Source organism: Saccostrea echinata, unplaced genomic scaffold, assembly GCF_033153115.1.
Source record: "Saccostrea echinata isolate AGI-Se365-2 ecotype Australia unplaced genomic scaffold, CSIRO_AGI_Sech_v1 ptg000064l, whole genome shotgun sequence".
NCBI lineage: Eukaryota > Metazoa > Mollusca > Bivalvia > Ostreida > Ostreidae > Saccostrea > Saccostrea echinata.
Genome location: NW_026889813.1, coordinates 4,140,892 through 4,153,178, shown reverse-complemented (window position 1 = coordinate 4,153,178; position 12,287 = coordinate 4,140,892). Strand labels below are relative to the sequence as shown.

General features: G+C 32.4%; 1 protein-coding gene across 1 annotated transcript; it reads left to right on the top strand.

Annotated features, from left to right (window-relative positions):
• Positions 1 to 636: 636 nt before the first annotated feature.
• On the top strand, positions 637 to 10,968 carry LOC133175802 (sulfotransferase 1B1-like). Its single transcript, XM_061310917.1, has 5 exons — positions 637 to 952; positions 9,339 to 9,653; positions 9,888 to 9,991; positions 10,105 to 10,249; positions 10,416 to 10,968. The coding sequence occupies exons 1-5, from the start codon at positions 796 to 798 to the stop codon at positions 10,523 to 10,525; spliced, it is 831 nt and encodes a 276-aa protein (XP_061166901.1). The 5' UTR covers positions 637 to 795; the 3' UTR covers positions 10,526 to 10,968.
• Positions 10,969 to 12,287: the final 1,319 nt, after the last annotated feature.

Here is a 12,287-nt window from a genome sequence, read left to right as displayed (position 1 = left end):
CACTAGAAAAAGACACAAATCCAGATAAAATCACCTTTCATGTTTACGCAAATAAGAAAATTTATTAAAACAAAGCTGTAATGGATTCATGCTACAAAAATTTGAATTTCTTTCCAGGTTAGAGAGCTTTTTTTTACTGACAAGTAAGCAACAGTTGATGAAATAATAGATAGTACGAGTGCTATCGTTAACAAATTTTAAAGGGTGCCCCCTCTCTCTCTCTCATTCTTTAAAGAAGCAGTGACTGTTAATTCTCAACTTTTAACTTGGAATTTGGAGATCGATCCAGACATTTATGCATTTGAAAATAAGTGCTGCATTTATTAGGGAAAAGAGAATCAAAGATAATGGATTATTGATCGAAGCAGCTTAAAAGTTTTATAGTTGAATGCTTTTTCATTTTTATTTTGTTTTAAATGTCATTCATTACGAAAGGTGCACTGTAAAACGTACTTTTTCCATGGGGCCAATTCTTCAATTCGCGGGTATAAAATTACGCAGATTTTTTGGATTTCCCATTGTGTGTTTTAAATGCATATTAAGTGCAACGTGAAAATTTGGGACATTGCATCAATTATTTCCAGTTGGGAAAAAGTATGCCTACAGAATTACGTAATACTTTTTGACCTAAATAATTGTGCAGAACGGTTAAGTTTTGTTGTTAACAAAACCTTGGAACTGCCTAAAACTTGTTGTTTCAGCAATTAAGCACGTCTGGACTGAAAAGGTGAGAGAAGAGTGGGTCAATTTAACTTCAGTTTTGCATGTTACTTTGATGAAACAGTTTATGATTTTATGATGACAACAAAGCAAAAGTTAAGAGTGGACGGACTGCTAGTTCCACCATTTTCGTCATTTCAAACCCTAACTGACGCCCGAAAACGAATTGCAGATATTGTAAATTTACCTACAAGGAAAGATGACGTTTTTGTTATTGGCTATCCAAAATCAGGTACGTTAACGTTTTAATTAACTTTTTTAAATAACAGACGAGATTTTACTGATACAAAAAATGTATATCTATTGATACAAAATACATTCTGAATTTCGGAAGTTTCGGGAAAATATTTATTTGATAGGTGAATACATAAATATTGTAAATTTGAAATGCGTTGAAGTTTAGAAATAAAACACTTTTTCTGATTATTAATCTACTTGTATAAGTGGATACACATCTGTAGTTTGGGTATAGATCAAAGAAATACATGTAGCTTCTTTATGTGGCCGAATATAAGCCTTGCAATAAAAAAAATGTCTTAACATTTGATTTGCAATTTAATAAATAATGCCACGGATCTCTATCTTTCTAATCCATGCGTAAAAGAATTATTTGATAAGAAGACTTTAGGATATTACATTCTCTGAGAAAATATTTGCTTGTTCACACATCTAACTTGGGGAAAAAGGGGGGGGGGTGGCAAAAAGAGCGGAAAATGTCTATATTCAGTTCACAGTTTAAGAGGTATGTTTGCAAAGTCTGACACCTTCAGCACGACATTTTAGATTGAATAATGGATATTGAATTGTTTGAATGGACTTTAAAGCTTGAATACTGTTCGTTATCTCCATATTTCATATAGAGGAGAAGTCGAGAGTCAACTTGATTATCTATATTAACTAAGAATTACAGTACCCGCAACGTTTTTCTTGACTATGCTATCGTGTCCTATCGTGTGCATTTCCTATCGTATCGTGCGTGTATCTTATCAGGTTTTCCGTATATCGTATCGTATATGGCGTTTATCAGGTTTTGCGTTATCAGATTTTACGCTGATCGTGTGCATTTGGAAGGCATTTAATTTTACCACCATTTTCACAAAAAAGATCGAGGTATTCCTTTCTGCATTAATTGTGAATTTAGAAAAAAGAAAAAAAAACGAATAAACAGTAATCCACATTGTAAAGAAGAAGAGAAGGAAAGCACGATCAATGTAAAGTTTTCAGTAAATCCACATACCGTACCATCAGGATTTTGTTCAAATTATTAGAGCTCGCTCCGTGACTGGAAGGTCGTGGGTTCGAACCTCGGCCGCAACTGACCTAAGTCAATAAAAATAGGTAGCAACTATTCCAACGCGGGTATGTTAAGGCTACACCCAGAGATATCCTACTTGCCTTTATAATGTGACGTCATAGTAAGCTGTATGACGTGAACTTTAGAAATAATGATTTCTTAATATCTATATTTCAAGTTTAATTTCAGGTTAAAGAAATGAATGGAATCATTCAAAACATAATATAAACTAAATCTTGTCGTTTTTGGGTGATATAAATAGCTAAGTATTTAGCACGGGGGTTAAATACCAAACCCATGACGTCATAACTATTGATCAAATATTTGCCGAGTGAAGTTAAACGTGACGAGAATTCATGTAAACAAATAGATGAAATGGGAGTTTTAAAGCATATACGTGAATGTTATGTGATTCATAAGGAATTAAAGATTAAAAATCAAGTACGCTGATATATTCTTATCATGTTTTCTTAAAATGAACACAGGCAGTGCTTTGAAAGTCCGATCAGCCTTTTCTCTGTCGTTCTATAACAACAAAGATGCAAAAGTTCAACACTACGCCGCATACTTTGAAACAAATTTTTTGTTTGTATCGAAAGCTTGTATTCTATAGTACTTGGAAAGTGCTGCTAGAATCGTGTGGTTAACATGAATTGATAACATTTCCTTGATCGTATGTATAAAATGTAAAATTTTGGTAAGGTTTCATGTGAAACTTTGGAATATTTTTTTCTGTGTCGGGAGAGTAGGATTCTAGCAGCACTTTTCAAGGCCCAGTGATGTTTTTTCATAATAATTTTCACTAAAAGAAATGAATTAGCTCCGGGGTAGTGTTGAACTTTTCACTTTTTCATTAAGGCAGTTTTTCTATTTATAGACGTCACGTGATGACGTCGTAGTGGAGTGTTTCTTTTAGCCTAATACTCAGTGACGTCTATAGAAGGAATAATAATAGTAAATGTTTTATCCATGACTTTTCCGATTTATCAATGTTACATTTTACGAAAAAAGTCTATGATCTGGGTACTGCCTTAACATACCTGCGAAGCGTTCGGCACTATGACGTGAAAGTTGCAGGTCTTTCGTATGAGACCTTAAAAACCAAGGCCCCGTGTCACGACAGACGTTGGCACGATAAAGAATCCTCACTGCTCAATGGCCCTGAGTGCAGAGTAAAGGTATAAATTTGAAGCCCTTCACTGGTAAATGGTGACGTCTATATATGAGTGAAAAATTCTCGAATGGGAAGTAAAACAACATAAGATCAATCAATCAAGTGAAAGAGGGATTATTTACTGGAAAGTTAGTAAAAGTTTTCATAAACGATGGCATAAAAATAAAATTTATTTGAGATGCAATAGTTCGATAGTTATTTTGATGCTTTATTTATTTATTCATTCTGTTCACAGAAAATAACTGATGAAATAAGACTAATTAAAAAAATTTTTTTTGTTATGCCAAACAGTGCTTTTATCCCGGGAAGAAAAAAGGGTAACAAATAATTTACGTCAAATTTGAAGAAATAATGAATGAGGAAACTAGATTTTTTTTACATTTAAAAGTTCTAATTATACCCTTTTAAAAAAAACTCTAACCCCTCCTTTCCCCCACCCGGTAAAATTCTCTCAAGGCAAAAAAAAAAAAAAAAAAAAAAAACAAAAAAGTAAAAAAAATGAAATAAAGTAGATGTAAAAGGAGGGCTGTTTTATGAAAATATTTAGTAAATTAAGTTTCAACGTTTAAACCCTATTTCTTATAACCTGTAAAGGTCTGTCCCTCGATAGAAGTAACAGATTTTTACGCAATATAAATTTAATTTAAAACAAAAATTACATGTAATGATTTCATAAATTTATCTGGCCTTAATGTTTCGTGCATAGTCTCCCTAGAAGTCGTATCTACAATTTCAATTCTTAGTTTTTGGATGAGAAAGCATGATGTTTGTCCATAAACATTTAAAAAAAACCTTATCCTCCTTTAGTTTTGGTCCAAACATTACAAGAAATTTCTTTAAAAAATCTTTCAAAACGCTAGTCCTCCAACAGTATTGGTTCATTAATTTCAATCAGATTTTGTACACTTACCAGGATACATACTTCTGAGTATCGGTTTTTCATTTCGACAAAGGTGTTGTCATGTTAACTAAAAATGATTTTTCTGGAAATTCTTTCAAAATGCTACTCCTCCTACAGTTTTGGTCTAATTTGGGTAGGCCTTGATACGCAAGTACACTATTCTAAGATACATTATTATTCTGTCAATGTGATTTTGATTTCATCAAACAGTGTTGCCACGTTTACTAAAAATAGAAGTTCCTTTAAAATTCTTTCTAAACTCTACTATTCCTACAGGTTTGGTCCAATTTCAATAAGACTTAGTACACAAGTATACCATACTAAGATACATCAGGTACACATCAGTTGGGCTTCAGTCTCGTCATTTTTTTTATACGAAATTGGAAGTTAATAAATATTGAAATTATCCCACAATTCGATCAATTTTGCCCATATATATAATCTTTTCAATTAGCAAACAGCGTCCCAGTGCTACATTGATTGAAAAAAGAATAATGGTATTTCTATTAAAGTCATTAATGTTTGATATTTTTTTCAACTTTAACGTGTAAAACAAGTTTTATCTTTTTTGATATTTCTTTCTGAGACTACATGCTTGTCAGGTCGCGCAAATTGAAAGAGATAACGAACTTCAAATCTAAATCAAGTAAAATTAGGAAAAGAAGATACATACAAAAATAGATGCTTAAATATTTAAATATAGACCTATTTTGATTGTAAAATAAGCAAATATCATATTTCTAAAATATTAAGAAATCGTAAACATTATACGATGTTCAAAATTCTACCTTTTTGCAGTCATCCTTACATGAATATATCGATACATTTTTTTTTCACTTTATGGGACATTATTGTGAAAAATTAAGATATATACTGTTAAATTCATTTCACTTATACAAACATGACTTTTTTTTTGTTCATGAATTATACAAAAACTGTATCATATGTCCTTTATCAATATTCAGGCCTATTTAAAGCTTAACACGATTCGTAAAGGAATGTATCCGCCATATTCGATTGGTCTCTGGCTATATCTGAGGGCCTCTAAATAAAGCCGCTTCACTTAGTCACTGTTCAGTGTAATCAATCGTCACCGGTGTAGACGGACGTATGCTATACAGCATATGGAAGCGACAAAAAATAACTGTGTGCTTCTTCTAATCAAAATGCAGGAGAATAAAATACATGTACCAAAGAAACTTACAACAGTTGCACAGGTCAGTGCAGTATACAAACAAACACAAATACTACGTTACTGCAATAAAATGTAAATAAAGGTAATGCAAGATAATCAGCACGAACACGGGTCGTCTTTCTACGCCGACACCCGTGACAATAAAGCAGTCAGGTGTAACGAATACGAAGAGTATACCCCGGTGCTGATATCGTAGATAGTAATATCGAAAATGGCTACTGGACTTTTGCGAGAAGCGCTGACTTTAACAGTCGATCGACGGCTTACTTTTACACTAGGTCAATATACGGAGGCTCTTTTGCCATATAAATATTTAGCTTTAATTAAAAGGTAATAATGGACAGTTTCAAAGCACAGATTACGTTGTCTAGGAAGGGAACTGCAACCACTCTATCCTCAACCCTCTCCCTTTCCCCCTTGACCAATTCTTGTCAAGTTTTACTTTCGAAATGTTTTTTCTTCCTTATTTAATTCCTTCAGCAATTGAGACTGAAAAGAGATACTACCCCTCACGAATAACATATTTCAAGTTATGTTATTCTGCCTCCCATCATCTCTTGTGTAGATGTATACTAGTAAATCAAGTATGCGCCCCTAACATCATACCTATAACCACTATTAATGTTTTCTTATCTATTATCAATTCCGTACCCCCGTACATAACGCAGGTTTAAATGTCAAAGTAAGCCGTCGACTGTAAAAGTCAGCGCTTCTCGCAAAAGTCCATTTACGAGTCGTGTTCAGCTTTAACATGGAAAAATAACAGAAGGAGACGTGATTTGTTTCTATTAAATAACAAGCAGGTACATGTATTTGAGTCGCTTACGCCAGCACTGCAGCTATTAAACATACACAAAAGTCCAGTCCGGCGAATGCCAAGAAGAACAATGATTATGCAAACAATACGATGTCCTTAATTTGTCGAAAACAAATGTATACATATTGCACGATTCTCATGTCCTGTTAATGAGGTGGAAAATATGTGTGATTTCTTTCGTTTGAAGAACGAATTAGACAGAACTCAATTTCTACTTGGTAATAATAATGAATGGATTAATCTGGATATTTAAAGTTTTCAATTCGAATACCTGTAAAGGTATGTTCAGTCATGCGGTTCAATAGAGAGATAGAGAGTTGTTTGTTAAGGCCAGTTTTGGACAAGCACAGCTGGTAACACGTTCAAAAACATGCAGAATTATTAGATTTTATGAATCCAACTTACATTTACATGTTGTTATTTAATAATATATGTACTGTTAATACGAGTACATGAAAGCTGCTGCGTGTCGTTGCTAGTCCATTAAATGTGTTGTGTTCTTTATTATTACTGATTTGGTATCAGGAATGAATACGTTTTAAAGGAGAAGTATACATATGCACTGGTAATAAAGCTATGTTTAGAAAACGGAAAATATTAACGCATTTTCATGCTTTGCAACATTACTTCTGCTTAAAATACATATGCGCATCTTATGTAGTCATGAAACACATGAAAATTATAAAAATTAGTAAAATTAGCAACAAGTCTTCTATCAGTTTGTTTACATATCATAAAAGGGAAAAAGAAATACATTGAATTACTAAGTAAAAAAATGAATACTTACATGTACGTACATAAATAATATTTATCAACGAAATAAAAAAGCAAGTAATGAAGATACATGTAATATTTCGTTTTGTAAAACATTTATCTCTACTTTAATTTACCAATCATGTATCCTACCAAGTTTTGCTTTTATCAGGTTTTGTGTTTATCGTGTTTTGCGTTTATCAGATTTTGTGTTTATCGGGTTTTGCGTTCATAGTGAAAACTATTAATCCTGTAGGACCCTGTGGGACTTCTATTGTATCTTGCATGTATCCTATCGTATAGTATAAAGGGGATGAAGGACACATGGTCACATGACTCTGTTTAACTACGTCATAGTCTCCGTTTATATAAGTGCAAAACGTGTAAACCATCAGTTCCTGTAAAAAATTTTGACAATTTGTTTTACTTTAATTACCATCTTATATATATATATATATATATATATATATATATATATAAAAATAACATTCTTGTAAACTTTAACAAATTGAGGAATGTTTGATCCACTCCTCTGTTTCCCTATGCTGCGCGTCCAACAAGTCGGTGACGTCATACAAGATCTGATAGTACAGCAAGATCAAACTCGATGAATACACTGGCATGATTTTTATGTAAAAAGAGGTTATAATCAGTATATGATGAGATATTTTGAGAACTGGAGAACATAAAAATTGTTTTTGCATTGCTGATAACGGGCATCTTATGAAGGCATATCTTATTTCGCTTATTAAGCTTTCCTGTGACGTCATAGTTGGTTTTTCCCGTACTCGAGAAATATAAACATGACACGCTTTGGTCATGCTTATGTCTTGTTTAATTAACGATGTCTCTTACAATATTGAGGTCAGCTTCACCATTCGATATTTTTACAGTCAATCAATAAAATGGAGGACTTGCATTTCAACGTAAATTTTCAAATATTGAATGATAGAATTTTATGCAAATTAAGTTTATTGTTGTTTAAGTTGTCTTTAAAAGTACGTAATTTTCCTAAGTTGTCTTTAAAAGTACGTAATTTTCCTAACCCAGATGCAGTGTAATAGAAGAAACCTGTTTTTTTTTTTTTTTTAGAATTTTAAACCCCATTCATACTCTGAAATATTTTAAAAGATGCATGTCCACTGACATATTTTTTATCTATGCTTAAAAAATCCCAGTATGGACAGAGTAATGGGCCCGAAAACATGGAGAATCAAAACTCCACTTGGACACTGTAGACCATAGTATTTGTCGATCAATATCTCTAAAATGAGGTAGGAAACCTAATAATTTAACTGCTTTAAGATATGAGGGACATACTAAATAAGAAATATACAAAATGTGAAAAAAAAAATGAATGACAAGTAATTTTTCAGCTGAAGGTCCTTCTTCCCCTTAAATATGGAGATATCAAACAGTAATCACGCTCAAAAGTCCATTGAAGCAATACAAATCGGGAGCTGAGCAAAAACCTCTAAAACATCAGGTGCATCATAAAAGTTTTGTTTTTAGGTTACCAAAAACGTCTTTTTCCAATACAATATCCAGATATGAAACAGATGTGTCAGACTCTGTGGTATCTCTTATTGTAAGTTCACTGGGCTATATCGAGTCGACATATCAATGAAAGGAACTATTATTAATTAATAATAAGTCGTCTATATATCTAAATGTCGAGGCCACGGCAAGTGTTTTCTTCTTCTCATGTATATTTTTGAATAAATTCTGCTTCATATAAATCCAAAAATAGGTCTGCTGATAACGGGGCGCCAGTAGTACCCATGGGAAACCTTACAGATTGTTGGAAGATCTGATATCCAAAAACTACATAGATATTGTCAATCAGAAACTCAAACATATTTTTAATATCTACTTCAGAGTACTTTTGTGTACAATCAGAATACTTTTTAACAAAATGATTTTGAAAATAACCAATGGAAAGGTAAGTTAATTTACGAGTTCCATTTTTATTGGAAAAGCAGCTGTTTATGATGTCAAAAAGCCTGGACTTTAATATTTTTGTACCCTATCCTATCGTATATCATGTCAGGAATAACGTTGCGGGTACTGTATTAGCAATTCAGTAAAAGTAGGAGAATGATACTCATACATGTACAATCATTTTCCTTCTGACAACTTCATTTTTGATTGGTTGTATTGAAAGATACTAAAGAGTTATGTTATTGAATGAAAAGAGGAGAAAAATGAAAATAATAAAAAAATATTTGATGTTGAAAGTACAATAACATAGAAATTAATGGTACTGGCAAAATTATGCATTTTTGAGAGGCCCAAAAATGCACTGAATCTATATGCTCCATTTACTATAATAGCGCTGTCTTCTAGTTAATGGAAAGGAAAAGATGATTTAACAAAGAATATCCTTACATGCAGAAAATTTCTTATTTTACTATATGCTTTATGATTATTTTGGGTGTGTGTGAAATTGGACATCATGATAGTACTTCATTTAATTTCAAAAAGGAAGCCATTGGCTGAATGAAATCGTGCCCCGCCTTCAGAATTCATGTCTGGACACCCCTCACAAATTGATAGACACCTTCCTAGAGTATATGCCAGATCTACAGGAATTGGAGAATCTTCCTTCGCCTCGAATAATGACTTCCAGTGTCCCAGTTAAATATCTTCCAAAGGAAAACAATGGGAAAATTATCCACTGCATTCGTAACCCGAAGGACATTGCAGTGTCTGCTTTTTATCATTTCACAACCGAACAAATAAGCAAGGACTACTGGCTTCCAGAATGGCCAACTTTCTTAGACGATTTCTTACGTGGGGGTATGTTGAAGTCATTGTTGTTTTCTGACAAGATCAAATCGTTATCATTTGACCCTTAAGATCACAGTGGTGCACTTACAATGTACTAGTGTTTTGTCCATAATCCTGTAGTTTCAATATGCTACCAAAAACAAAATTACTAAGAACGCATGAATAGATTACCTGAGAAATTATAAATGTCCTATTTATTCTTTGGTGAGATACTACTATTCATTTAATATTTTATTTAAACAGAGATTTATTACGGAAGTTGGTTTGAACGAGAGAAAGAGTGGGAAGAGGCAGCACGACAAAATCCAGAAAAGATTTTGATTGTTTATTATGAAGATGTTAGGAAAGTATGTTCGACAAGAAACTTTTTGTATTTACTTCCCAAGGCGTGCTGTTGAACTTCATGCCGTTTATTCTTCAAAAGATACTGAACCTATGTTTGTTTTAATGTTTACTGTAGAATGGTACGGAGACGTTGCGACGAATATCCAATTTTCTTGGAACCTCGTCCGATCCTACATTTCTTCAGGCTGTATATGAATGTACCTTTGAGAAAGTAAAAGAAAGAGAAAGGGATTCAAAGTGGAGCTTTATCTACAGAAAAGGTTAAAACATAAAATACTCTGAATCTAAATTGAAATATCTTTAAAGTTATAATTTCAATTGCTAAATATAGAATTATGTAAAGAAAAATACTAGTATACATTTTTTTATATTACACGTTCTGTATTTTTATATTACACGTTCTGTATTTTTGTATTCATACCACAGAAGAGGTTGGTGATTGGAAATCGGTGTTTACTGAGGAACAGAATAAGAAGTTTGATCAGGTCTTCAATGAAGAAATGAAGGATTCAAAATTAAAAATTCAATGGGAGTAAATGGTTTTGAACAATGTTCAAAGACTTTTGTGCATTCATTGAATTTGCTTCGTATTTTAAACTTATAAAGGATTCTTTTTTATTCCTTAATAACCAGTATGAACAAAATATTGTTTTATTTGAACTATTGAAAGCAAAAATATGAGTTGCGTGTGACTTTTTTACAACACATGAACTGAATAAAATGGAGAAAAAAATGAATAAAAGGAAATATTGTTAAATAAATTCAAGGTTATCATATAATTTAGGAATGACTCTAATTCTTGGCCAAATTATTCAAGTATAATCTGGTTTGGGTCAGTTTACGCTTTATAATCCGCGAAGCGGATTATAAAACAGCGTAAACTGACCCAAACCAGATTATACTTGAATAATTTGGCCAAGAATTAGAGTCATTCCTTGTAATTTAATTTTAAAATCATTAAATAACTATGGGTGTAAAATTTCGTTGCTTTTTATTAGTTCAAATTTGCCGCTCACTAATACAACCGTAGTAACGGAAATGATGGGAAGCAAGGGGAGGTAAAAACTGATACATAGGCCTAGCAGCCTTGTTGTTTGTTTACATGTGGTAAGATCGAATTATTGTTTGAAGTTTAAGGTACATTTATTGAATCTGGAATTTTCCATGAATTCCGAGGACTGGAATTGAGAGGATTGTATGGATACAGATGATTCAGCTGGTTGTCAGGGGGGTGTGTCCCCATACCAAACCAGGTTATACAGAAATAATTTGTGTTCCTTTTTGGATATTAACCAATCAGAGGCTAGAATACAAACAAAATTATATTATAGAGACATAATCTGCATTCTTTCTGATCATTTTACAAAAAATGCAAAACCACAACGTTAAGAAAGATAAAAACCAGTTCTGACTTGATCACAAATACATGATATCGCTAACAAAGTAGGTTTTAATAAAATATTTTATTTGTATGTACATTAAAGATTTATAAATGTTAAAATTCAGCAGTAATCATTTTTAAAAAGTCTAGAAAAAGAAGCTTACTATCTGAAAAATTTGTTAGTTAATCTTTTGTGGACTCTTCCTCTTGAAGGTTTATGCAGCCTTTAAAGCATCTATGTATATTATTTTGCCAATATATTTGCAAATATTTAATAATATGATGCAGGAGAATAAAAGTGTGGTTTTGAACACATTTATACTTTCTTTAATTGATTTAATTGAGAGGACTACTGTAGATCCATTATTTCACGCAAGTACTTAATATCACGAAATTGATCTTGCCAAATCGCGAGGACAATAATTCGAGAGTAGCCGGTTGATCAAGATATTTTACTTGGATTTCAGCCCCATAAAAGTAAAGCGAGTAATTTTATTTTGCTAGTGGTGCTTCTCACGAAATCATGAGATAATTAATTCGCGTACATTCAGGAATCTACAGAATGTAGATCCGCCTGGTTAATTAAGCTAGTCTCTTTTGTTTGATCCCTATCTAATATTTTTTAAGTTTGAGGATACCTCTTTCATCCAACCACAGTCACTTTTATGTGTCACTATGTGTCATTAGAATACAAAAAAAAACCCAGGTCTGCTTATAAAGTAGCTCAATGTGTGACCATTGGGATTCAAAGAGATTGCTGGAAGAACTGGTCTCCTAATACATTAAAGAAATTGTTAATGAGGAACTCCAACATCTTGTAAAGTAAGCGTACTTTTCTTATAAAATCACAAAAAGAAATTAAACAAAGTAATTTTTTAGATGATTTGTTAGTTAATAAGAAAATTTCTACAATTTTC

Excerpts from the sequence above, each read along its gene's own strand:
- LOC133175802 (XM_061310917.1), top strand. The coding sequence starts at position 796 with ATGATGACAACAAAGCAAAAGTTAAGAGTGGACGGACTGCTAGTTCCA. Across the intron at positions 953-9,338 it reads TATTGGCTATCCAAAATCAG|GAAGCCATTGGCTGAATGAA; the intron begins GTACGTTAACGT and ends AATTTCAAAAAG. Across the intron at positions 9,654-9,887 it reads AGACGATTTCTTACGTGGGG|AGATTTATTACGGAAGTTGG; the intron begins GTATGTTGAAGT and ends TTATTTAAACAG.